Source organism: Maniola jurtina, chromosome 2, assembly GCF_905333055.1.
Source record: "Maniola jurtina chromosome 2, ilManJurt1.1, whole genome shotgun sequence".
Classification (NCBI taxonomy): Eukaryota; Metazoa; Arthropoda; class Insecta; order Lepidoptera; family Nymphalidae; genus Maniola; species Maniola jurtina.
The window spans coordinates 10,272,930-10,300,414 of NC_060030.1; the positions used below are offsets into that span (position 1 = coordinate 10,272,930).

General features: G+C 36.9%; 1 protein-coding gene across 4 annotated transcripts; it reads left to right on the forward strand.

Annotated features, from left to right (window-relative positions):
- Positions 1 to 136: 136 nt before the first annotated feature.
- LOC123873202 (putative WEB family protein At1g65010, chloroplastic) lies at positions 137 to 27,335 on the forward strand. 4 transcript variants are annotated; one of them, XM_045917926.1, is made up of 41 exons: positions 137 to 864; positions 3,960 to 4,063; positions 4,767 to 4,916; positions 5,724 to 5,833; positions 7,002 to 7,160; positions 7,291 to 7,446; positions 7,585 to 7,839; positions 8,292 to 8,455; positions 8,689 to 8,842; positions 8,926 to 9,108; positions 9,442 to 9,570; positions 10,407 to 11,148; positions 11,875 to 12,002; positions 12,138 to 12,320; positions 12,416 to 12,540; positions 12,624 to 12,768; positions 12,861 to 13,103; positions 13,177 to 13,330; positions 13,437 to 13,760; positions 13,896 to 14,056; positions 14,181 to 14,306; positions 14,416 to 14,640; positions 14,884 to 15,201; positions 15,504 to 15,675; positions 15,802 to 15,928; positions 16,025 to 16,139; positions 16,218 to 16,376; positions 16,462 to 16,683; positions 16,771 to 16,896; positions 17,425 to 17,589; positions 18,110 to 18,265; positions 18,787 to 18,885; positions 19,003 to 19,155; positions 19,392 to 19,529; positions 22,127 to 22,287; positions 22,740 to 22,857; positions 23,606 to 23,715; positions 24,307 to 24,469; positions 24,817 to 24,914; positions 25,298 to 25,409; positions 26,138 to 27,335. In XM_045917926.1, exons 1-41 carry the CDS (start codon positions 677 to 679, stop codon positions 26,198 to 26,200), a joined length of 7,083 nt encoding a protein of 2,360 aa, XP_045773882.1. In that variant the 5' UTR covers positions 137 to 676; the 3' UTR covers positions 26,201 to 27,335. The 4 variants fall into 4 exon arrangements, with proteins under 4 accessions (XP_045773882.1, XP_045773889.1, XP_045773898.1 ...); XM_045917942.1 differs by lacking the exon at positions 10,407 to 11,148 and adding an exon at positions 11,290 to 11,380 and having other exon boundaries at positions 138 to 864; XM_045917933.1 differs by lacking the exon at positions 14,416 to 14,640.
- The last annotated feature ends 150 nt before the right edge of the window (positions 27,336 to 27,485 follow it).

A 27,485-nucleotide genomic window follows, 5' to 3' on the forward strand; every position in this document is an offset into this window, starting at 1 on the left:
AGGTACTCTTTGACGCAATTTGTTGGTGAGATGAATTTATTTATACTGAGAGTGAGAAGGGGAGAGGAGGAGCTAAGGGACGCGTGCTCGAGCTGCTCGTGGTGTGCGAGGCTGAGCGGCGCGTTGGCACGCTGCCCGCGCCGCCGCCAGTTCCCCGAGCGCCGGCCCGCCCGCCGCCTGCGTCGCGCCCGTCCAGCGCGCATCGCCCACCTCGTCGCCAGCGCATTATCCATAATCCCATTACGATTTTACGCACGGGACGCTTACGCGATTATAAAATTTTTACACCAATAGCGATGTTGCACAGCGCTACTAAACGCCGAGCACTCCGAATCAATTCCTGACGCCTAGTTCAGAGCCGCCGATATAGGTCGCCCGGTTCGAACCGAGCGAGATATTTTTATGGCCGGTGTGCGGTGCAGACTTACGAAGTTACGAGCGTCTCGGTCGCGTCGCTACTTACATGAAATTATTATAACGACGTAGAATCGTAAAACTCATTCCATAAACAATATCGAGTGATGTGCATTGAGCGCAAACGAATTGGCCTTCATAGGATTTTATGGTTCGGTTATCGAAGGCAGATGTGAATGAATCGATGTTGTATTAGCATTTAGGCGAAAATTGTTGACATTTGTGTATTGCATTTGCTAGTAGTTTGTGTGTGAGAGTGAAAATGCATCATCTGTATCCGTTGGCGAAGGGCGACCCGTTGTGTCCGCTGGGATTCCACCCTCAGACCCGGTGGCCGACGCGGTGCAAGCGGTGCTTCCGCGATTACAAAGAGCACGGCGGACGAAAAAAGGAGGATGATTTTACTTCTTCCACACCAAGCCTCTCCTCGTGGAACTCGCCATCATCACGGTTAGTTGGCTATTATGAGTTATGACAATTATTATTATTAAGTAAGACTTAAGGGTGTAAGTACTTACCTAAGTGTAAACTGTAGGCAACACAATATTCTGTAACACGCATTAAAGTTATTTGAAAAATTACGGACTACAAAGAATTTCTTAAAGGATTGAATGAGTTGGAGTTACAACAACAATCGAGAATTCCAATAGCACATCTTTTGCGGTTTCTAAAAACCTTGGTCAATTGGCCTTACGCAGCATTCTTTTTCACAAACATCAGTTTTCGAAAATTCCCACGTTTGGCGATAATTCACAAAGTACCTATACTTTTGAAATTGATCGCTTTTTAGAAATGGGATGGTAGAGTTAGCTATCTACTGCTATCCATCTAGTTATCTATGTACTTATTAAGTATATTCCATAGCGATGGACAATATACGGAACAAATACAACGCAGCGTCCGTAGTGTCCGAAACCATAAAAATTGTATCATGGCACTATTCCAAATTGTACCTACTAAATATTTACTCGAATTGTTCGCATTGCTTTGAGATTCCGTACGATTGACGCAATGATCTCCCCCAACTACCTAGTTACTTTGATTCGCGTCTTCTGGGTTCGGGTGCGAACGCAGAAGACGCAGGTTCGATTACTGCCGCGGTTTCGCAATTTTTGATGTACCTATATTTAAAAATTATTTGCAATTTTCCTTGAAGTGTAGGTAAAAACACTATCATAAAAATATTAGGTAGGTATAATATTAAATTCTCCACCTTTATATTTATAACATGTTAATTAATTACGAATTACGATTATGATCTACGTGTTATGCGATAAAGATTGCTCTCCGATGCAATGGTCCCGTTAACGATCGAATTTACGACGCTAACGATTTTGTTTTTAATTTAATTAGGTACTACACAAACTTATTGCTATTGATTGACCATTATATTCAGTTACCCCATATAGATAGATAGATAGAAACACTTTATTGCACACAAAAACACATGTAAAGGATAACAACACAGTAAGAAGAAAACAGAAAAAAAACAATTGTGTGCAAAGGCGGCCTTATTGCTTGGAGCAATCTCTACCAGGCAACCTTTGCTGAAAGGAGAAGTTCTAGGAAATTATAGATAGGAAGTTATAGATTTCAAGCGTAAAAACATCAAATCACCCTCTTATTAAATTTTAAAGTTGATCCTTTTTTGGTTATTGTGCAATATTTCTCAGTGTTTTTTCGGCTAATCCGTTTCATCATCTGCATCATTATTATCAACCGATAGACGTCTACGACTGGGCATAGGTCTTTTCTATAGGCTTAAATAGGTATAAACCACGGCTTTGTGTCGCCTAAACCCTGTGGGCTCCCTGCGACTCGTTTGTTAGGGTACCGTACCTACCCGAAGGGTGCCAAGCCAAAACCTCCGCTGTCTATCCGACCTTCGGTCCGTCTGTCTGTCAGCGGGCTGTATCTCGTGAACTGTAATAAGTAAGCAGAGTTGAAATTTTCACAGAACGTGTATTTCTATTGCCGCTATGTAACAACGAATAATAAAAGTGGCCACTATGAAAATTACAAAGTATTATTTCTTGTACGATGGTACGAAACCATTTGTATGCGAGTCTGAGTCGCACTTGACCGAATTTTTCACTATTTTCGTATTACGGATTTAGATTTTGATAGAGGTAGGTCGGTACCGTCGTTTCATTTATTTAAAATCTTACTGGTAAACCAACCACAATCCCACGTGTTTGGCACGACGCGACGCAGCGAAAAAGTTAGGTACACTTATCCTATTTTGTGAAATTGATCTAGATAAATAAAGCACACTCCATACAAGCTTAAAGCCTTGTTTCTTCATCCTAAGTGGTATTATTCTAAGGCTAAAATATGACTAGAAACTCAGTAACTAAGTGTCGTGCTATTAGGTACCTATAGTTAGCTACTATTGGTAGGTAACCAAAGCTAAACGCAATGCTTTATTTATTAACCTTTATTTATTTACCAATAATATAATTGTTATAAATATTGGTAATTATAAATGATACGTACTCGATACTAATATTTAGGTAACCATGTGTTACACGGATCGAAACATTCTTTTTCATTCCTACCAAATAACAGACAAAAAGAAAAGATGAGAAATGAGCAAGGACTACTTATTTAGCAATAATCTCTCTGAACGAGCTCTATACCAGTAACCCTAGCAATGGGAGAGGTTTAAAAGAAAGAAAAAAAGAGGCACAACAAAGATAGGTGGGATTTTATCGGTATTCTCTAACTGTTATTAGTAAGGGTAGGTACCTACATAGTTTGGAGTTCGCGCAAATTTTATAAAAATACCTGAGGCTAAGGTGGGACGCTCTAGAAGCACGATGGACCGACACGATATAAAGAGAGTGACGATAGACTACCGAGTAGGTACCTATAGTGGGATGCCTATTCTTTACAGTCCACAGACTTACCTACTTAATGAACAGATCCCTCTCTGTGTCTTAGAATTCGATAGAGATCTGTCATATTTAATGTGTAGGGGCATGTCTAAGCAGATGCAGTTTGGAGATTGACTGACGAACCAATAGCACAGTGGAACAGACTCTCCCCGCCGTTGTCGAGCCACCTTTCGTATTACCAAATATAGATTAAAATATCTTACATTGCGCAGGTCCAAGTTTTGCTTTACCTGACAGCTACAGGTACAGCTTTTTCAACTCTGGTGGCGCATACCATAATCTCACACTGATGCAATGAAAACGTTACATTAGTCAGCATATAATACGCGTCACGAAAGTAGAAAATGTCATAGCGAATACATAAGAACCACCTATGAAGCCACCTCCTGTATAGGTTGAGTGTAAGGCCTATACCCTCTCCCCTTTATCAACGTTTGGCAGGGCGATGTATACAGTGCAGCTTCAGAAGCTATTAGCTATGTATATGGATCAGGTGAGAATCTCAACCACATGATCCATGCACATAGCTAATAGCCGTTGCTGAGTGGCGTCCACGCCCTCTTGCTTGTCTGACCGCACGCTGGACACCCCGCATAACGTAACTCAGGACTTACCCTGACATTTGATAAGCGCGTCTCTATACTACAGGACACGTGAAGATGATAGCGCAGACGTGGGGAAGGCTACCCGCGGCTGGGCCTCCAGCTCAAATCTCAGCTCAGAGTCATCCAAGAAAGACGCCTTCTCCACGGGTAGGTATTCATTCTATAATCTATATCTAACGACTTACTACTATCTCTACTACTAACTACTATAACTAACTACTACTAACTAGTACTAACTCTATTACCACATTACAAAAGAAGTACCTAATTAGATGAGGCGTGAGGCGGTTACACCCCAAAACGGAAATAGTCCAATTCATCAATCTATAGTTAGATAAAATCCTTACTAATATGAATAGTAGGTACTTAGGGATACCTAAACTACAGAACGGTTTCTAATCAAATGACCAAGATCTCAGTGCGAGCAATCAAATAGGTACGAAAATTTATCTGCCTGTAGAAAAGCTGGCTATGCCTTCCTTTTCAAAATGGATGAATGTATGCGAGATCCAATAGGATAACTTAATATTTTGTATTATTATAAACCGTTTACTAAAGTTAGTCGAAAGTTGAGTAAAGCTACAAAAAGGAGGCCAGTCCTTTAGAAGGCTTTCACACATATTCCTCGCTTTGCACCCTTTCTCATCCCCGATGAAAAAGGAAACTTATATGCCACATAACTCTCAGCGCCGCTTGTTGTGACACCAAAAGAACCTGTATAAAGAACTAATTGACAAGGTATCCGGTAGGTATCTACCGGATACCTACCTTGACAGACCTTGTAAGACAGTGATTGCTCTGAAGATTCCGATCAAAAAATAAAATAGAGTCAGTAATTTGTTCTGTTTAGGGTTCAGTAGAACCAGTACATCGTGGACGTCGACGCCGGACTTGGGGGCTAATGAAGGCGACACTTCAACCGCTATTACAGTCAACCTCAAGTTGCCCAAACGTAGAAGTACAGGGCCCCTACCTTCTTTGGACACGGGTCAAAATACAGGTAGGCGAAACCTTAACTCATAATATGTGCAAATGAACCCATTTGATATTTTTGACAAAATCTTAGAATTACCTATACATAAATATTATATGTAGCTGCTACATTTCAGAAAAACGGTACCCTACCTAACACAACAATTATGAGACTGTAGAACTGGTTGGAAATATCTTCAGTCCATCATATCATTAACGTCTTCATGGTAATAAATAATAACTAAAATATCATTTGCCAGGGCCAGATATTTTGAATGTATAACACACATAAAGATGTAACACACATAATGTTTGGTAGCAACCCATCAGATATTTGTAACATTATAAAATATATTGAATCAAAATAATGTCAATGAAGTAATAAAGAAAATAATTAATAGCACTCCTAGCAACTAGCTATGATTAAATCAATGCGAATATAATATCGCAATCCTTCCGCATATTTCACTATTCCGCCGTTGACTAAAAACACAATTTTGGCAAGTGTCCTAAATTCAAGCAATAACTGCAATCGTAGTAAACGCAATGCAACGATCACGAGTCCATTGTGTGGGCTCTGCTCCTAATAAATCGCAGAACAGATTAACTAACACCGGAATTCATAGTTAAGATTTCGAAGACGATTCAGACGACATGTTTCATACATAACCTTAATGCAATAAAGGTTGAATATGAGTCTATGAATATGACACATGTCGTTTAAAGCGTCCTCTAAAGAAGCCGCTATCTGGATTATTTAGATTTCTCTTCTAAGAATAAATAGTCTAGGAGTGGTGAAGTTGGCTTTTGACGGGTTTTGTGTATTTTTTCCCAGAAACGGTGACAGTTCGTCGACCGTCCCCATCCCCGCCACCACCTGCCGTACACTCCACCGCTGTGATCACAATCAATAAAAACGACTCCCTAGCCGAGCGGGTGCGAAAGGTAACCAATGCCAATTATTATTTATTTATAAAGACATCAATCTATTCTAGTGAGTCGTGACTTACAGTTGGATGCCCAGTTGGCAGTTTAGGCTGCAGGCACACGGTGCGTTGTGGCGCCGCAATTATGCATAAGTAATCCTAAATAAATAAGCTACTGTTTATAATTACAATTGAATCACTAAGCCTCATTTATAAGAAAATACGACACTTTAAGCAAAAAGCGGTTCAACTCTCCCGGACTTCCCCTACCTAGAAAGATTTTCAGACAAAATCATAACCTTTCCTTTTGGCTTTGTCGTAATCGGGTAAAAAAGACGGGTAAAAAGGAAATGGGTAAATATTGACAAATTGTCAACAGCCTATTTTTAATTTTAAAAAGTTATTTCTTAGTGACCAATCCATTTGAATTTAAAAAAAATCTTAGACTATCTAATCTTAGAAATAATTTGTTAGATTGATGTAGAGCATACGGATGCACCGTTTATTTAAATCTGTTATTTCGCGAAACTTTAGTTTAGGAAAAATATTTAACGCTTAAAATAAAAATATAGGAAACATGTTTAGTGAAACTGAGCTATTCGATGTGAAGTATTTATTACGCCTTAATGTTGTTAATACGCCCAAACTGATGAGTTTCGATCATGGAACGCCCCGTTGATTTCTAAAGTTGTCTACGATAAATTTAAGTAGGTCAGATTGATAGAACTGTTTCAGTTGCTTATAACTCTCTCCGTTCGGTTGCGATGCCCAAAATAGCCAAAAGGTCGGCATCAAAATCTGTGCTTTGGCAAACTACGAGACGGTAAAATTAATTAAGGAAATGCCCTGTATATTCATATGTCAGCGCTGAAGCTAGAAATTCACAGAAGTATAAATTTAATATAAGTTTATTTATTATATTAGTTTATATATTTATTAGCATTATTTACTAAATTAATAAAGGATTGGGTATAACTTTGAGCCTTCGTTGATGACTAAATTGCAACATTGCTATAATAAAGGGTCATAGCTAAAACTAATGCTTGTTAGAATTCTTAAACCAGAGATTGATTTAAGACGTTCCTATTAAAAATTTTATAAGAATTCGTCATTTCAATCTAATAATCGATGAGACGCTAAACAACAAAGTAGCTACACAAATAAATTAATGAACTTGTTTATTTTAGATGCAGTTAATCAAAGCTCAAAGTAGTTTCGACAAAGAATCTAGTTTAGAAAAAGAAAGGGAAAGACGAAGTACGTCAAGAAGCAAAGAAGAAGAAAAATCTACACGACAAAAGGAAGAAAGAAGTAGTGTAAAAGAGGACGTTAACTTTTTAATGCAGGTACTTGTTATAGTTCTACAAACTCTGGTATCATTCAAACATAATTAACGTCACCTATATTTCTAATTCCATAAGTACTAATTAAAAAAATTACAAAGCAGCTGTACATATGATTTGTCTCAATTTCTAGGTAAAAAGCAATCGCGCCAGTACCAATTCCAAACCTCCCAAACGTGGAGGCCCTACTACTAAAGAAGATGCATCTGACGATGAAGTTAGCACAGTAGGCACCAACACCACCGACACTGAAACAACTCTTATCGATCCCAATATTAAGGATTATCAGGTAAATACAAACACATTGACGAAAGAAAATCTCGTAAGTAAACAAAATCCATAAATAATATAATTAATCAAAATAATGTACCTATTGGAAATTTTATTGATTGAAATTAAAATCAAAATTAATTTGATTTCTTTACAGGACCAAATCGAGAACTTAAAAGGAGAAGTAGACCTTTTAAGGAAACGTTGTGAGCGAGTAGAAAAAGAGAAAAGTGATATTTTGTTGAGACGATTAGCAAACATCGACACAACAAACAAATATTCCACCGGCCGTTCTTCAGAAGTGCTAAAACTACAGCAAAAAGTAAACGAACTGACCGCGCAAAATGAAGATCTTAGAGATGAGAAGAAACATCTGACTCTAAGAATAAAGGAAATTGAGGTTGAACTTGATGTACGTATAATAAAATCCATATAAACTAACTATTCAACGAAATTAGATTCGTAAATAGTATTTTAATTTTTGGCCGAACCGGATTCAGTTTCGGCTAAAATTCTATTTAACCTTTCTATTAAAAAGTGTTAAAAATAGATTAGGTAGCCACATAAAATATGTTAGATAGAATAATATTCAATAGTAGGTAAATAAAATTAGATTTAATTAATAATTGCTAATTAGGTTAATCTATGTTATAAGGCACGACAGCGCAAAATTCAAATTTTATTTGGTTTTTCCGCCATTGCCGCAATTAAAGTGCCATAAGCCTACGTTGTCGTATTAGTTTACAAATTGCGAAAAACCAAGTAAAATTTGAATTTCGCGGGCAGACCCGTCGCTTCCACCTTAAGTAGTAAAAATAAAAACTAGTTTTAATTTTCACTTACCAATGTGAAATTTATTTACAGTCTCGGCCATCGATAGATGCTCAAACGCGACAAATAGAACAGCTTAGAGCAAAGTTGTTAGCAGCTGAAACTCTGTGCGAAGAGCTGATGGACGAGAATGAAGACATGAAGAAGGAATTACGCGACTTGGAAGAAGAAATCGAAGAGATGCAAGACAACTTTAGGTCAGACATGGTGTTAATTCCTTTGTACCCAAATCCATGAACAATAAAAAAGACAAGCTCCCTTACAATATTTCCTACTAAAAAGGAAAGCAGTATTTTTGTTCTGCCATAACTACAACAACTAATATAGAGATTTGTGTACAAACGAATTAGTGTTACTGCTTCGTCAAAAATTACTCAACATATACACAGGCTTTGAACCAATGTTTCCTACTGATTGCAATTTATTTCAGGGAAGATCAAGCAGATGAATATTCTTCACTGAGGAGAGAATTGGAGCAAACAATAAAGAATTGTAGGGTTTTGTCCTTTAAGTTAAAAAAGACTGAGCGTAGAGCTGAACAGCTTGAGCAAGAGAAAGCTGATCAGGAGAAAAAGCTTTTAGAGGTTAGTTCAATAAGTTTAAATGAACTCATAAAATTATCTTACACACCGATTGCAAACTCTTTAAAATAAATATCCGATTTTAGATAGTAGGCGGCGCAGAGGGTCTTCAGCGTGAAAATCGCATCAAGGAACTTGAAAAAGAGGTAGCGCGTTCAAATGAAGTAGCACTACGTTTGCAACGAGAACTAGCAGAAGCTAACGCCAAACTCGCCACTGCTTCGGGGGCTCCGCCCGCTAATGTAAAGAAGCAAGCATTGAGTGATGGAGTAAGTATCTGTTTGATTGTATATATTTAACAAATACCTCCTCAACTGCTTTTTTTAACCCCCGACCCTAAAAGAGGGGAGTTTGACGTGTGTATCTGTGTTAATTTTATCAAAAGGTACTAATTATTTCCATATATGTACTAAATAGTACAATTTAGGTACAATTATTTGGAAGATATTTCATCAGTTTTCCAGCACTTGAGCGGCCATCCTGACGTTTACTAATTATCCTCCCTCTCAACCTGTACCTTCAATCTTTTTCAAGTACGATTCAACGGAAAAGTCTATGTTTATAAAAGTTGTGAATTATAATTTAAAACGTTTTTCTGTTAGAAAGTATCTCGGTCGTCACTGACGCGGGGCGGCAGCCAAGAGGATCCTGCGCAGCTACTGCGCGACTTGCAAGACTCCCTCGAACGGGAAGCAGATCTAAGAGAACAACTGCGGAACGCTGAAGAAGAGGTATTGCAACAACTGAATTTATGCTTGGATTTTATGAGTAACAACATTTCACAAGCTTTACTTTGCAATTTAAGTAACCAAAAAGATACATTTCTATGCGAAGGTAGGGAGGTATTAGGAACACATAACTTCGAAACACCTCAATGTCATGAAACCCCATAAATATAACGAGTGTTAACACACAGTAACACAGAAGTGATGAAAAGACACGTTTTAAATTATAATAAAAACAAACTCAAAGACACGTGTTTATTGCACAGCTAAATTTACATTTTAACATTCTTGGTAACGCTTAATTTACTACTATGTTAATATTACTTTATTCAATTGTATTTAAAAGATCATTAGCTATAAACGACGGCCAGCTGGCTGCACGCCAACTTCTATTTGATACAACAAGATACGACACAAATATTACATCCATAAATAAGTTACTCATCGATTTAGCAGTTTATTGACAACTAGAGCATGTCCGCCACTTCGTCCGCGTGGATTTAGGTTTTTAAAGATCCCGTGGGAACTGTTTGATTTTCCGGGATAAAAAGTTGCTTATGTCAATTACAGGGACGCAAGCTACCTCGGTACCAAATTTCATACAAATCGCTTAAGCGGATAGGTTTTTGGGAATTCCGTGGGAACTCTTTGATTTTCCGGGATAAAAAGTAGCCTATGTCCGTCCCCGGGATATAAGCTAACCGTGTACCTTTCGTCAGAATCGGTTGAACTGTTGGGCCGTGAAAAGGTAGCAGACAGACAGACAGACACACTTTCGCATTTATAATATTAGTATGGATTTTGTATCTTTAAGAAAAGGATTTAATGTTATCTTCAAACAGGCAAGTCGATACCGACGACGGTTCGCAGGCAAACAGATTCCACCGCTACCGAAAGATCCATCGCCATCAACGCTTCATCTCGCTACTAATCTTGCTGCCAATGTTGAAGAAGATAAATATATTAACCAAATACTAGAAATGCAACATGCACTAGAACGAAATTTATCCTCTTTAGATATAAGTAAATTGACTGTCGGTATAAATCAAACAGTTCAATCGCCACAAGATCTTATAACATCATATTCCGAAGGCTGTCAGACCGATGTTGTTCTGTATCACGAAGTAGCTACGGATACTAAGAAACTGACCCTAGATTCATGTTTACTAGTTAATATCCCGTGTTCAGATATGTATTCGCAAACAGAGGTTGCCTTTGTTAAAAACAAGAGCATCCAAACCGATTTATTGCTGTTAAATTCTTACGCGCAAACCAATAAAATAAACACGAGAAACACTTTTACACAATTTAATAATATTCAAATAGATAAATGTATTCAAATAAAAAACACGGAGGTAGAACTAATACAAAATGAGCACAAAATATTTGATGAAAAAGGTACATTAACTGAAATATCTGGCATGCTTGTTTCAGAAGACAAAGCAGAAACAAGTACTAAAAAAATTAGAAATAAATCTGATAGTCCACCTCTTTCCTCTGATAGGGTTGCAGCAGGCTCTTCAAACCAAATACAATTTCCTTTCGCTTTATTCAATCCGTTGGCAGCAAGGTTACCCATTGTAGGTATATTTTTTATTTTATCCAGAATGTCATCAGTGTTTTTTTTCATCGTTATATATTATATGTATGTACATATAACAATACCTCCCTCATTTTAGCATAGAAATTCTCAATAGTTAATAATAAACTAACGAATATTTTCAGGCAAATAACTTGCGTAAAACTGCATCAAGAGTCGAGGACGACAATGAGTCCTTACTTCTACAGCTGAAGAAAATGGCTACCAAAGCCAGAAGTACGTCCAATTATAATTGCAAATTCTCAGTTTGTGTAATCCCGGCTCCCAATCAACGTTTCCAATTTGCATCACCCTTTGTAACATTGTTCATCTCCATTATTCTACTCCATAACTTGCCATAAGATACTTATCTAGTATCTGTTCTTTTGGACCTGCAACCCTTCGACGTTGTTACTAACACGCTTAGCCTTACTAGGGACTTCCTTTAAGTCTTTATTTAGAAATGCAATCAAACCGGCGTATCTTTCTGAGGTAGCCATTTTCTCCAGTTCAGCTTGAGACCTGACTGTAAATATATTATTGGAGTTTGCGTGATTTTATATGGCCTATGTTTTTGTAAATTTTAATAAACTAACACTGCATTAATATCGATAACATTGCCTTTGCACTGTACTAAATCATAAAATATGTTTTGATATGGATTGTTTAATTTATTTCTATCTTATCCTATTACCTAATTATTTCTTTCTTTATGAATTTGTTTTTTCAAGGTCGAAAGCTATCTCCAACCCCACCTACAAATAGACTTGCTATTGAGGCCCCTAATGAAAAAGATGAAGGAATATCCGATGAGGAGGATCCAGCAGAGTTGAGGCTTCTACTAGAACTTAACGAGCAGGTAACACTTAACACTATAAAATAATTCTATGCAATGACATATTGAGTGTCATACAACGTATGATTAGAAATGAAGGATAACTTTTCTATTCCTTGATGATTTAAGAGGTCATAATTTACTAATACTGCTTTACAGGAAGCCGCCGTTTTACGAAAAAAAGTGGAAGAATTAGAACTTGACAGAGATTCTCTAAAGAAACAAGTTAAGGAATTGACAGAAAAAATTTCCAGTGTCACTACTAAACCGAATGTCCATTCCACAGTTAACTTGCGCAAAAATACTGCAAAGAACAGTAACCTAGCAGAAGAAAAAGTTAAGGTAAAAAATTCCATCATATTTTGACAAAAGTAAAAACTATTATTTTATCACGATAATAACTAAAAATAATAATATAATCAATCAATGGTTTATAGGTGCTCGAAGATGAAATTGCTGAACTAAGGAAAAAGCTCATAGAAAAGGAAAGGGATTGTGAAAGATTACACGCGGAGCTTAGTCTTACTCAAAAGAAACCCAAAGCATCGCTCATAAAAAGCAAGTAAGTGTAAAATTTCAAAACGGATTCTAGCAATATTTTACGTATCAAAATGTTATTAATTTTTTTTTTCATCCAATTTAAAGATCTTTAGATGCAAATGATCAACAGAACGTAGATTTAAAACGACAACTTCAAGTAATAGAGCAGGAAGCAAGTGTACTTAGAGCTAAAACTCAAAGTTTAGAAGCTGACAATGAAAAATTACAAGCTGAAAATAAAAAGTTACAGGTATGTAAAATTTTCTTTCATAATTTTGTCTTCTATATTCTTTTTCAAATTGTTAAAATTCATAAAAAAAAATACCTTACTACTCTTTGCAGCTACTCAAAAATACTAAAACTTTAAGGACAGAGAAATCATTTGACCTAAACACAAGTAAAATAAGCAAACTTGAGACTGAATTAAAGGACGCACTGACCAAAATTAAGGATCTAGAAAATAACAAAGATAAGGAAGACAAATCTGACAAGAAAGTACGATTTGGTGAGATGGCTAAAAAGGATAACGATACACTTAAAGTAAAACAAGATGAATTAGATAAATTAAAACTTAGCTTTAATAAGGCAAGTACTGTTTATTTTAGTTTTATTATAATATGTAACATTACCGTTCTTAATTATATTTATTTTTATATAGTTAGAGAAGGAGAAAGCCAAATTGCAAACCACTTTGAAGGAGTTGAAAGAGGATGCAATTAAAAAATTCAAACCTAGGACGCCTAAAAAGGTGACTGATATCACAACAAAATTACAAATGAAGAGAATGGTTGAAGAACTTGAAAATGAAATTGGTATGATGCGCTCAAAAATGCGGGTGTTTGTTAAAACGCAAACAAAAGTTTAATTTTATTTAAATATACAAGTTAACCAAGTCACATTGTTCATTTTATATTTTAGGTGAGTTATACGTAATCATGAAGAATGCAGGGCTTACGTCCCAAGAAATCAATGCTAAAGGACAACTAGAGAAAGATGTTGAAAATATTAAATCAAAACTGTCAAAAAGTGAAACTGAATTTACAAATGAGAAGAATCGCTTACAAAGTGAAATTGTAAAACTAAAAGACTTGAATGCTAAATTAGAAACAGAGAAAAATACTTTTATTGATAAATGTAAATCTCTAGAAACTGACCATAGTAAAGTAGTATCTGAATGCAAATCATTGACTGAAGATAAAAACGGCTTAGAAACCCAAATAGCAAAACTGAATGCAGATATCAGTAAGTAAAATTTTATAAAATGTACTGCATACTTAAAATTATATCAATCTTCTTATTCCAATCACAATGTTATATAACTTATATAAATACAGTAGGTAATTGCAATTATACTAATAAAAAAATTACTCTATGCAGAAAAAAATAATTCACAACAAACAGCGATGTCAGACTGTATGAAGAAAATTGAAGATCTAAAGAAGGAAATGGATGTCAAAGACAAAGAAATTGACAAATTGAAAAAACAAATAGATGCGTTAACCAAAACAGAACAGGACAAAAGTAAATTGCTCAAAGAGGTATGTGAAAAATTAGAGTCACTGTCAACTTCAACTTAAGCCCATTTACATAATATTTACTTACCTATTATTTAGGCCGTACTGATCACTCATATGTTATATTATCATATGTTTAATTTTCTAGGTGGGAGATAAAACTAAAAAGATAGGTGAGCTAGAAAAGAAATTGAAAGAAGCGGAAGACAAGTGCAAGCGAAATGAAAAATTACTCGCCACACGTAAAGATAAAGTTGCCAAATTAGAAAAAGAGGTATTATATAGCTTTTATTACTTAGTATCGACCTATTATTAAAAATATAGCAAGGTTTTGTATTGAATAAGGGATCTGTTAATGTTTAATACCATTCTTTATAAATTAGCTTTCTGAAGAAAAAGAACAAGCTGAAGCATTAGCAAGTTCAAAACGACGAATGTCTGTTGAATTTACGAGTGAAAAGGATGAAATACAAACAAAGCTTTTTAAATCTGAAAGTAAATTAATTACTTTAGAGTCAGACATAAAAGAAATGAAATCAGATTATGAAAATAAAATTTCTAACTTGGAATCTACCATAGCCGCCAAAGACAATCATATAAAACAACTGGTATTTTCACAAATGATTTGATACCTCCCTCATAGCATGTTAAGTTACCCCGTTCCATTTATTTGTAACATCAATACAACAGGCTTGTGTGTTTTATGCATTACCCCTTTATATCCGGCCTTTAAAGTAGACCCGTAGAATTGTGACCCGCCCTTTTTAATTTGTATTTATGAGATTGTAACTTTGTAGAAAAATATATAAGAAAGTAAAATAAAAATAAAATTTAGCAATTTATGTTTTTAGGAAGATGCTCTACGTGAAACATCTAACCAGAAGTACGACGAAGCACTATCATCAGTTGAAATCGCTCAACTTAAAGAAAAATATGATCGGGTTTCTAAAGAACTTACCGAAAAGTCAGAAGAGTTGATGTCTGTTAAAACAGAACTCAGTAATAATGAAAAGGCTTTATCCGTTCTTAAAACAGAAGTTGCACAACTTAAGTCTGATATAGCTAAAATTGAAAATGAGAAAAAGGATCTAGAAAATAAATTGAAAGCTGAGAAAAAAGAAAGCCATTATTGGGAACAGAAAGCATCTGAATCTGATACTGATTTACAGGTAGGTACTAAAATTAATATTATTGAACAATAAACAAAAAAAATATATTTTTGAGGGTTTTGTAGAAGAGAGCAAAGCTATTGATGACACTCCGCTGCCTGTCCGTATGTCATGGATCTCCAGCTCGTAGACTTAAGCTGTAATTTACAGTCTTGGGATACTTGGTGTCAATTGTTGACCTAAAATCAAATATTGAATTAGAACTTAAATTATTTGTTAAGTTTTTTTTTGAGTTTTGTAGAGCGAGGCCCCATTCGCACTGGTCAGTTTTTGTATATGATCTTACTCTTTCTTAATTACAGGCTGAAAGAAAAAAATGCGACCGTATGCGGGCTAATCACGACAAAGATATTAAGAATAAAGAAGCAGAACTAGCAACGCTTAAAGGAAAACTTAAAGTTTTAGAACAAACCTCAGGTGCTGGTGCTAAACGATTAACTGAGCTTAAACAAGAGCACGAGGAGACGGTTAAAAGTACGTATATTATTACAATTAAGCAAGCAAAAAGTATACAATGCATATGGTACTCAATTTAATTAAATTATTTGAGTTGGAGTTAATCGTTAGTTCCTATTATTATAATGATAATACGATTTACAGAATTAGAACATTCATTAGCCCTTGAAAAGGCAGAATATGAAGAGTTAACAGGTAAATACGAATTGTTAGAAGAAGAACATGTAGTCACAAAAGCAAGGCTTACTGTTGAAAAGGAAAAAGCGCAGAGGTAAGACTTATATTCCCTAATCTCAAGTCATGTTAAGAGATTTTTTGAAATATAGTTTAATTTGAACACCTCGTAAGAAAATTTGTTTTTTAACAGTGACCTAATGCTTGTACAAAATGAGTTAAGTAAAACTTTAGAGGAGCTTAAAACGCTTCAAGACAATTATGAAAGTGAATCATCGGCTTGGATTAAGGAGAAGTCTGAATTACAGGTCAGTCTGAGTTATAAATATCAACGATTCTTCATTATAATGTGACAAAATACCTAATTTTCGCATACTTTCTTGTAGAAAGAGATTTCTTCATTGCAAGAGCGTTTATGTGGCGGTGGATGGGAAGTGGAGCGAGCAAGGCTCACAGCACGTCTTGATCAGCTTGAACGTGATCTACGTTCATCTAAGGAGGCACATGATATGCTTTCACATCACCACGACGTCGTTAAAAAAGAAGTAAGCTCTATAATAAACTACATCAAAGATTTAAAGATATTAGACGTTCCAAAAAAAACTAGAAGATCTTAATGTTGTCTTTCAGTTGGAAGAGGCCCGAAAGAAACTTGAAGATTATGAGAAAGTAAGCAAAGTTCATAGAACACTGACAGCTGATAATGTTGTGTTAGAGCGCGAACTTGCAGCGCTGAATACAAGGTTAGAAGAAGCGGACAAGGCAAGGAAAAACGAAATAGCTGTAATTAAAACGCGGTACGAAGCACAGATGAACACAATGAGAGACGAACTGAAATCATTACATAACCAGGTACCAATGTATCAATTTTTCAAGTTTTAAAAGGGATTAGGAAGAAATTTAATGAAACTGCAACGGTTATAAATTAATCAATTTCAGGTGTCGAGATTCAGGCGAGAGCGAGATAATTACAAGCAAATGTTAGATTCAGCTCAAAAGTCGATGATGGAAACTAAAAATGGTGACAAAAGAGTACAAAGGAATTCAATATCGAGTACGGATGAGGTAGATATAATTTTATTAATATTTGAAACCAAATATTAATACACTCAGACTTGAGTGTGTTCACACCGAGAGTGCGGGTGCGTGCCAATTCTGTATCGAAGCAACGCGCGCAAGTTGTACGTGGGCACTCGAATACAGTAATCGCTAATCTTTATGGCCACTCTGAACATGCAGCAAGTTCGAACTTTGAACTTTCACATGGTACCACATAATTTAAAAGCACGTCCGACCACAGCGAGTTCGCTTGCGGGCGGGCGAAAAATACCGCTGACGCAGCGGGGATTTGCTCTCTCCCTACGCTCTTTTACGTCCCGCTGATACATAAGTAGAATTTACGTTCTGCGCATCAAACGCGGCTAATTTCAGAACGACCATGGCAAGTACTGATACGAATAATAACATACCTACACTACATCGCACAGCTAAACTACTAATGGATTTAATTAACTTCACACATTTTGTTTTGTCAAAATTTGTTAAGCAAACCCATCAAATCGTTTAACGTAAACAATAACCATTACCTCATAGGAGGAGTACCGAAACAAAGTGGCAATACTGGAACAACAGCTGGCGTGCGCGGAAGACGAACTGTGCGAAGCCCGCCTTCTTTCATCCAAGCTTAACACCGAGCTCATCAGCGAACGATCCACCGCCGAAGTCCGTCTCGCTGAAATGCAGTCAAGACTTAATGAGGTATGCAGTAAAATTTTTAGAAGGAAAGGCTAATATGACAGGTAGAAAATTAGTGCTACTCTATTTCACAGGGAACTGTGAAAAAATAGCACTACTTCTAGACCTGTCCGTTTAGTTGTATGTACAAAAGAATAATACTCTAAGAGCGCAATAGATAAGTAATAATAATTTATTATCATTTCTGTAAAAAGCGCCAGAACTTTCTGTTCTAAATTATCATGGGATTTAACGTCCCTCTCAAGTTTAGGTAAAACAACGCTTACGAGCATGCTTCAAACTATGGTGAACCGTTACCAGTCTATATAGTGCCCGGCAAACAACTTGAACCTGAAGCAGCATAGTGGGAGAAAGTTGGCGAATCTGGGAAATGAAAGTCGACATATCAACCAATCGCGTGCACTCGCGCCGACTGATTAACCAATCGCATGCACCCGCCATTCGCATCAATACTCAAGTTGTTTACCGGGCACTATAGAAAACATTGAGTAAAGATAGATAAAAGATGATGCAAAAATTGCAGTACGAGGAGGAAAGACTGCTGTCATCTGGGCGAGCGCGCGTGGCCGGGCTCGCGACGCGCATGGAGCTGGCGTGGCACAAGGAGCGCGACGAGCAGCAGCGCCTGCTGCACGAAACCTCCACGCTCGCCAGGGATCTGAGACAAACACTCTTCGAGGTAAGTTCTGTGTAATAGCAAACAGAATCAGCTACAATGCCAAAACCCTGGCTAAAATATCCAAATGGTGAAGACGCCGAGGTATCCTTATATTTAGGAACAACTAGTAGTGTGTGACACAATTTATAAATAAACATTTTTTCTTTCTTTCTTTTATTAAAAAGACTTAGGCCTATTAGACTCACAGATAAATCTTATTCTTTAGAAGAATTCTATAGATTCTAAAGAATCTGGGGGCAATTAGCTGGTACTATGAATTTATGATAATCTTACTGCAACTGTGCATTTTGACCAATAATGAGGGATTGTCAACCAATCATTGATGATAACGATCATCAAATTGTAGGTGTAAGATTTTTATACTTAATATTAAGATCATACTTAATCGCAATCCATACCTACAATTTCTTAATTATTAAGATTTAAATAATCCCTAAACTCAAATATATTGTTTCATTGAACAAATTTGAATGAAAAGCTATTTAGGTAAACATTCAACAAAGTTCTTGTGTTGAGTCCAGGTAGAACGAGAAAGAGAAAAAGAGAGACTAGATATGAAGAGAAGAATAGATCAGCTAAAGAGAACTACTGAGGAAGAAACAGAAGAAGCTAAGAAAAAAGTAAGTAAAATTTTGCTAACAACAGGATTGACTCTATGAAATTAGAATCAATTATGTAATTAAGATGGATAGGAGCTTAATTTATTTTTCCTTTAAAAAATGTGTAATTTATAATAGGTGACAGAGTTACAATGCGATCTGTTGGAACTAAGGGACGCGCACGCCAAGCTGCGCACGGCCAACGAGAAACTTCGCCGCGACAAGGAGCGTCACGACCGCGACCGCGACCAGAATAAGATGCTTGTTGTCTCACTCAAACGCGCACAGCAGGCAAGTTGATTAATTATTATTCATCCGTACCAGTCTAACAGCGACACTGACGTCGCGACACGACACGCCGACGCGACAGATGCTCGACTCGATAGTCCATCCCAAGCGGAGAAGAGACGTGTTCAATCGACCAAGGTTTAATAATTTAGGGGCTAGGATTCCATCGAACCTTTAAGTGTCCTTTTTGAGAAATAAATATTAAAATTTTATTTTTCTCAACTTTTGTTCGTGTACAGGAAGACGATAGAGTGATAACGCAACTGTTGGAAACAATCGATGATCTAATGAAGCAGAGTCCAGACCTGTTCCCAAATGAGCCGCCCGTCAAGCCAGAGAAGAGCCTAATGACTCCAACACCGCCGAGACGTAATAGGGTAAACAATCTTGTATTTAGACTGAAGCAAACGAACTCCAATAAAAGAAAATCTGCTGATAATAATCATGCCATGTTGGTGATTAATATTTTCGAATCTGCAGGGCGATTCAGAACACTTCGATAACATAACGAATCGATTCGATTCGGTATCGATCTCGAATCGAACAAATTTTATCGTGCAATTCAGAACGTTCGACAAAAGGATTCGATTCGATTTCGATTACGATACCGTTTTCGATAAGAAACATTGCGATTACATGTGCATTTATAAAGTATGTTATGTTACCAAAATTTTACTTGTTTTTAAATTCAAGTTAAACATTAAAAAATAACTTTTATTCATCTTGAAGGTAATTTAAGTCATCACTTAAAATGATAGCTTATTAAATTATTGATTTCGAGAGAAAAACATCGAAATGTACTAGTGAAGTTTTATTAAAGCTATCCTCGTAAATACAACACAAATGTCAAACATCAATTACGTCTGTCAATCAATGGCAAGTTTGGTTTTTTTTTATTAACTGGTTTTACGGCTCTGGGTTCTAGCTTTTTTAAGCTCGGTGTTGTGATTTTTGTCCGCTGGTTTTAGGGTTTTGTACCCGAAGGGCACCAATGGGACCCTATTACTAAGACTCCGCTGTCCGTCTGTCTGTCAGCGGGCTGTATCTCGTGAAGAGTAATAGGTAGAGAGTTGAAATTTTCACAAAATGTGTATTTCTTGCCGCTATAACAACAAATAATATTAAATTTCAAAGTTTCAAAACTGTTGTTTCTTGTACGATGGTACGAAACTAGGTAAACAAAAAGATATCGAATGCCCTATAGCTTTCGATAAGTAAACATCAAAAATTATCGGACGTTCGACAAATATTATTCGGTTAGGTTGTTGTGAATAGCGTTTGATAGTTGTAATCGAACGATATCTACGTCTGTTCGATTCGGTTTCGGTTTCGACAATTTCACTGTCGATTCGGTTATTCTGAATTGAAAATACATTTTATCGAACGACAACTTGCCGAATCGATCGACAATTATGTTATCGAAGGGTTCTGAATCGGCCTGCTGTTTTAGTTTACCTTGGTTTGTTTAGGCATTTACTCATCTGTATTCATAAACATAATAAAACATTCAATAATACATGAAACGGTGAAGAAAAATATATTGAGAAAATCTGATACCTGATAAAACCTAAAACAACTTACCAGCAGGCCGATTCAGAACCCTTCGATAACATAATTGTCGATCGATTCGGCAAGTTGTCGTTCGATAAAATGTATTTTCAATTCAGAATAACCGAATCGACAGTGAAATTGTCGAAACCGAAACCGAATCGAACAGACGTAGATATCGTTCGATTACAACTATCAAACGCTATTCACAACAACCTAACCGAATAATATTTGTCGAACGTCCGATAATTTTTGATGTTTACTTATCGAAAGCTATAGGGCATTCGATATCTTTTTGTTTACCTAGTTTCGTACCATCGTACAAGAAACAACAGTTTTGAAACTTTGAAATTTAATATTATTTGTTGTTATAGCGGCAAGAAATACACATTTTGTGAAAATTTCAACTCTCTACCTATTACTCTTCACGAGATACAGCCCGCTGACAGACAGACGGACAGCGGAGTCTTAGTAATAGGGTCCCATTGGTGCCCTTCGGGTACAAAACCCTAAAACCAGCGGACAAAAATCACAACACCGAGCTTAAAAAAGCTAGAACCCAGAGCCGTAAAACCAGTTAATAAAAAAAAACCAAACTTGCCATTGATTGACAGACGTAATTGATGTTTGACATTTGTGTTGTATTTACGAGGATAGCTTTAATAAAACTTCACTAGTACATTTCGATGTTTTTCTCTCGAAATCAATAATTTAATAAGCTATCATTTTAAGTGATGACTTAAATTACCTTCAAGATGAATAAAAGTTATTTTTTAATGTTTAACTTGAATTTAAAAACAAGTAAAATTTTGGTAACATAACATACTTTATAAATGCACATGTAATCGCAATGTTTCTTATCGAAAACGGTATCGTAATCGAAATCGAATCGAATCCTTTTGTCGAACGTTCTGAATTGCACGATAAAATTTGTTCGATTCGAGATCGATACCGAATCGAATCGATTCGTTATGTTATCGAAGTGTTCTGAATCGCCCTGCAGGGTACAGTTCATGAAGTCCGTTCGGCCACGTTTGTTCTGTTCTCACAACAGATACCTAGTCTCATCGCGAAACTTACTCATACAAACACATTACGTTTAAAAGTACCAAACTAAAACTAGAAGACTTTATGAAATAAAATACCTGCAGCTAAATTCATGAGAAAACAGGAAGTACTTCTTTCGTTTTTCATGCAAGTCAAGTTCAGCTCACATTCCGAAAAAAATAAGTTATTTTTAATGATATAAGTTTTAAAATAAATAAATCTTTTAAGGCCGATGATTTTTGTCAGGTCTAGCACAGACTAGGTACGGTCTGTTTGAGCTCCAAATTGCAAACAGCAACCTCAGTTTTTGTCTAGTGCTTTGGTCTACAAAGTTTGGTGTAAAATGTTCGATTTTCATTAAATCAACAAATATTTTCAGTCATCGAAATCCCGCTCCCGTTCGGCGACGCCAGAGAACATGGAGGCGCGCGCGGCGAGCGACGCCGCCGCCACGGCCGCGCGGCTGCGGCGCCTCACCGACGAGCTGCGCGCCTCGCGCATCGCCGAGCGCCAGCGCAGGCAGCAGGCTAACCCCAGACGGTATGCCAAACTCAAAGTCATTCAAATTGGATACTATTGTACATTTTTTGGGGACCTCTCTGGCGCGGTGGTAAGCGCTGTGGTCTTATTAGTGGGAGGTCTCGGATTCGATTCCCGGCAGAGTTTGGAATTTTATAATTTTTAAATCACTGGTCTGGTCTGGCGGGAAGCTTTGGCCGTGGCTAGTAGCACCCTACCGGCAAAGCCGTGCCAGCGATTTAGCGTTCCGGTGCGATGCCGTGTAGAAACCAAAGGAGACCTTAGGGATTTGAAAAAAGTGCCATACCCCTTCCAGGATAGCTCGCTTAAATCTTAGACTGGCTCATCACTTATCTCTAGGTGAGATTGCAGTCAAGGGCTAACTTGTATCTGAATTAAAAAAATGTGGTATACGCAAACAAAAACAACATTCTTAAATCAATCATATTAAAAAACTGTTCTTTATCCCATAGCGCAATGTCTACGGAACCGCGTGACACGCTCTCCGTAACGCCAGCCTCTCGGACGCCTTCCCGCGTGCCATCGCTGAAGAAACGATCCATATCGCTTGAACAAACTACTAAGGAACAGGTATACTTACCATGATTTCACCTCGTTGAACTAGTGCAACGAAATAATGCTGATTTCAAGAACTAAGGCATTGAGGGCCTGTTACACAACCGCCAGCTATAAAGAAAACAGCATTTCTTTCGACATTTTAAATCAAAAACTATTACGCATAAAATTAAATAAAAATCTGTTTTAGTTTAGAATATGTTTACAGGTAAAGCCCTTTCATAATATGACATCCCACTTGGTTGGAATCCCACGGGAAGAACCCTATAACCTGTAGGGTGTAACCGTTGACCTAGAATCACAATCTTGACACGACAGACAGACAGACAACGAAGTGATGAACAGTACTAGTCCGGTTTGATTGTTCAATTTATCTGTAGGTAATCTGTCAATAAGTTACTTATGGCCAAAATGTTATTAATCAATCGATACGTTACTTTCACTACATGTTTATATGTCGAAAACGGCAGGGTTAAATCAAAATTTTTAAATGGTATTTTTTGACAACTAACAACTTTGCCAAGTAACTTATCGACAGACTATAGATAGATTGAATGTTTAAAGAATTTTGACCCTTCTCACTTTGAGAGGAGACCCGTGCTCTGTAGTGAGCAGACGATGGGTTGATCATGATGATGATGAATGTTAAAACCCGGTAATAATTCAATTTAAATGTGTGTTTGTCGATGTGTTTGCGTGTGTGCAATAGTGTAAATAAATAAATAAAACGTTAGCCTACCTAAAAAAAGCTTCGAATTTGCAGAGCGCAATTTGGAAATCGGTGGACGATAGCAGCGTCTCGTCGATGCAGTCTTTAGATGGCGATTCAGATATGCGTCTGTTCACTATGCAACGCGACGCGAGTCTGGACAGGCAAGTATTTTCACATGAAAATTGAAATACATACATTGATTGAGGCCTTATTCAAGGTAAAAAATATATATAACATGCACAGTCTGTAAGTTTTATACCCACGTAAGTTGCTTAATGGCTTGATCTTACGGGCAATTCACTAATGTAAACACTCTTATAAGAACCTACATTTACCTTAGCAAATTTTCTGTCAATAACGTAAGCTATTTACGTGAGTAAAACTTGCAGGTGTAAATTAAGACTTACAATGATGTCATCGTTTACAAGTAGGTATATTTGAAAATACTCGCGACAGGTCGAGATCCCCGCGCTAACCCGGTGCGGGATAGCGAGGGTGACGGGTGTGCGGGGCGTTCCCTCGCCTCATACCATCGTTTGCCATCTCGAACTGTCGCGTACTGTACCTGTAATACTTACCTAGGTTTGGTTAGGATTAGCTGTAAAACTTACCTAGGTTTGGTTAGGATTAGCTGTAATACTTACCTAGGTTAGGTTAGGGTTACCTGTAACACTTACCTAAGTTGTATGTAAATAGCACCGATATATTTATTGAGATGAAATGTTTCATAGTCTTACCATTTTGGTCAACAGTCGATTATCTGGTGGATCTGCCCAAAGTGACGTTTTGCCTTCGGAGAAGAAGAAAAAAAAGGGGCTCTTCGGCAAACTGAAGAATCTTACCAAATCGCGCTCCATAGACGACCACGTTGACTCAGATGTCGTAGACTTCAGACCTATTGGCACTGTTTCACAGGTATATTATTTTAAGAAGCAGATGATCCTATATTCACCGAACATCGACAACATTTGAAGGCAGCTTTAGTATGAAGAAAACATACATTTATTATGAATTGTCTAAAAAGAGATCTCACAGGATTTATCCTGCTGCTTTATGAATTTATCCATACTTATTACTTATATAGGCATAATATTATAAATGCGAACGTGTGTGTCTGCTAGCTTTTGACGGCCCAACAGTTTAATCGACTTTGATGAAATTATAAATCGGTTCAAGTGTCCTTTTGTAAATGGGCCTAAAAAGTTTAAAAGAGAAAATAATGGCAATGTGCTTAGCAAGTTATAGTGTTTTCTGTTGCATAGGGCTCAGATTCTGATATGAGCGCAGCTGGCAGCAAACGTGATCTGCGCGGCCGACTGTCTGGCATGTTCAGCAGAAAGCAAGTGAGCCGGGGTAATAGGTACGTATATTAAAAAAGTAAATCGCAATAAAAAGGTGCTTATTATTCTTTCTATTTAAATTTTGATCCATAAAGTGTGCTTTATATAGGTACACGTTAGTTAGATAGTTATACAAAAAGTGCGGTCACCACCATGTCGATAAATAGTACTTAATAAATATTCATAGTTCGTACCTTGGGGCTATCTTGCTCATTCACGTCATAGTATTATGAATTACTGTATGTGTGGTATTAATAGTAACGTATAGTGGGTGGGTATTGTAAATAATACAATAGGTACAGCAAAGAACTGTACTTTAAACATTTGTGGAGCCAAGTGTACAAATACCCGTCAATTAAGATTTAAGTAAGTATATTTATTCTATGTAATATTATGTGTCCAGCAAAGAGCTGAGTCCAGAGCGGCCGGCCAGCGCTGCCAGCAGTACCGCGGGGGCGAGCGGCACGAAGCCTATATTGCGTAATGCCAGCGCCACCACGCTGCCCGCTAAACTGGTATGTTGCGTAATGGATTGCTTGTCATGTCGTAACAGGTACTTACGAAAATTCATGTACGGGAGCCACACATTTAGGGTGAGATTTATAGAGCGCACTTTGACTTTGCTCAGACTTAAGATTGAGTCAAAATGAGACAGATTTATGTGAGAGAGATATACATCTGTCTCGTTTTAACTATGTCTTAAGGTGCATGGGACGTGTCTGCCCGCGAAATACAAATTTATTTTGGTTTTTCGCAATTTGTAAATCAATACGACAAAGTAGGCTCATGGCATTCTTATTCCGACAATGGCAGTATCATCTTCACAGGATTACATAAAAATCTTTACTTGAAAGAATTTCGCGGGCAGACCCGTCGCATGCACCTTAAGTCTAAGCAAAGCTAGAGTGCGCTCTGTAGATCTCACCTTTAGAATCATCATTCATCAATATCATATGTGAGCACGAAAAATAAAATCATCACGATTGATAGAATTTTATTCGCATAATACAGCAATACCGTATTTTACAAATAAAAAAGTTGAAATTGAGCCAGATTTTGATGTCAATATCAAGTAATACTTTGCACTTAGCGTTTCACACATCTAGCATTTTTTAGCTAGAAATAAAAAAAGTTGAATTTTGGTTGCTTTGTTTTGTTGTCTTTGATATTGATATCAAATTTCTAAATCAGGAGCAAATTTTAATAGTTTTTATTACAATTTATATCATATTCAATATTTCAGAATGAATCTCCCAGCTCAAGGGCATCGAGTGTCACGCCCGCCACGAAGAGGAAAGGGAAATAATTGAAGATATAATATAATTTTTCGCTTTTTATTGTATTTATCCAACCTATGAATATTCCACATAGCATGTAATATCACAATACATATCGGATAGAGCTATCAAAAAAACATCTAATAAACAATTTCCGTCTGTATTCTGCCATAGTCCATGGCGACTTTCTGTGGCAATCGACTACCGCTATTTGTGAGTGTGTGACTGCATCGCCATCAGTCGCCAGTCGCATTCGAAACGCGCTAGAGAAGCGATACAATACACATAGCTGGATCGAAGTCATCGCACTGCATCACACTAGGGCTGAGAAGATAGAGCGCGATGTGACTTTGCTCACACTTAAGTTTCAGTTAAAATGAGATATGCATATAGGATGTAGCCAGAACGCCAGCAAAAACCTAGCGTTATATTATACTATACTTTAACACAATCCAATGCCAATAACCATTTGCCTTATCTTGTAGTTTTAGTGATTTAGTATTTTTCAAACCCGCATTGTAAAGCATGCAGAACTCGGGTCAATGCCGCGTCGTAGGTGGGATATTGACCCACTAAATAGATGACTTCGAGTGGCCTATTTACGGAACGTTCGTTGACCTCTAGCATCAGTCAGATGTTTTATTTGCAATACATTGTGATCTTCAAAAAGATACAGGATTTTAAAATTTTTATTTCGTAGTTTTTTTCATGGTACCTTATCAGTAATCATCACTACTATCACCTGTCTTCGTTTTTGCTAGCGTTCTGGTTACACCCAGTATATCAGCGATAGGTGTGCAGTGTCTTAAAACTGACCTTTTTACGACCGATAGATACTGTCGCCATGGACTATAGCCCTTAAATGTAACGTTCCTAATGATGCTACCCGGACTATTCAAGTATTCTCCCTAGCTTTTCTCCGTCAGCAAAAATGTTTAAATATATGTAACTATTATAATATATAACTGTTGAATAATATTGTGTCTCATTTCATTACAATTTTTACAGCGTGAACGTGAGTATGTATAAAAAAAAGTAAAAGAAACCTCGTGATGATTCGCGAAATATACAGCTGATAACTTACTGCAAAAAACGCTAAAGTCGTACAACGCGAACGCAGTGCATTTCCCGTTACTGAAAGGAAGTGTCTAGAAAGCCACAAACGGTCGTGAAACAGTGGGTTTAAATAAAAAGAGCAAATCAGTATAATCGCCCAAATTTATTATATCACTTCACTAAACACACTAATACAAATCACTCATTGCTTTATTACTATTGTTACTTTGTTACTATTTATATAATTTACACTTGTTT

Coding starts and splice junctions, on each gene's coding strand:
- LOC123873202 (XM_045917926.1), top strand. CDS start 677: ATGCATCATCTGTATCCGTTGGCGAAGGGCGACCCGTTGTGTCCGCTG. Junction 12,769..12,860: donor CTGAAAATAAAAAGTTACAG/GTATGTAAAATT, acceptor TACTCTTTGCAG/CTACTCAAAAATACTAAAAC. Junction 14,057..14,180: donor AAAGTAAATTGCTCAAAGAG/GTATGTGAAAAA, acceptor TTAATTTTCTAG/GTGGGAGATAAAACTAAAAA.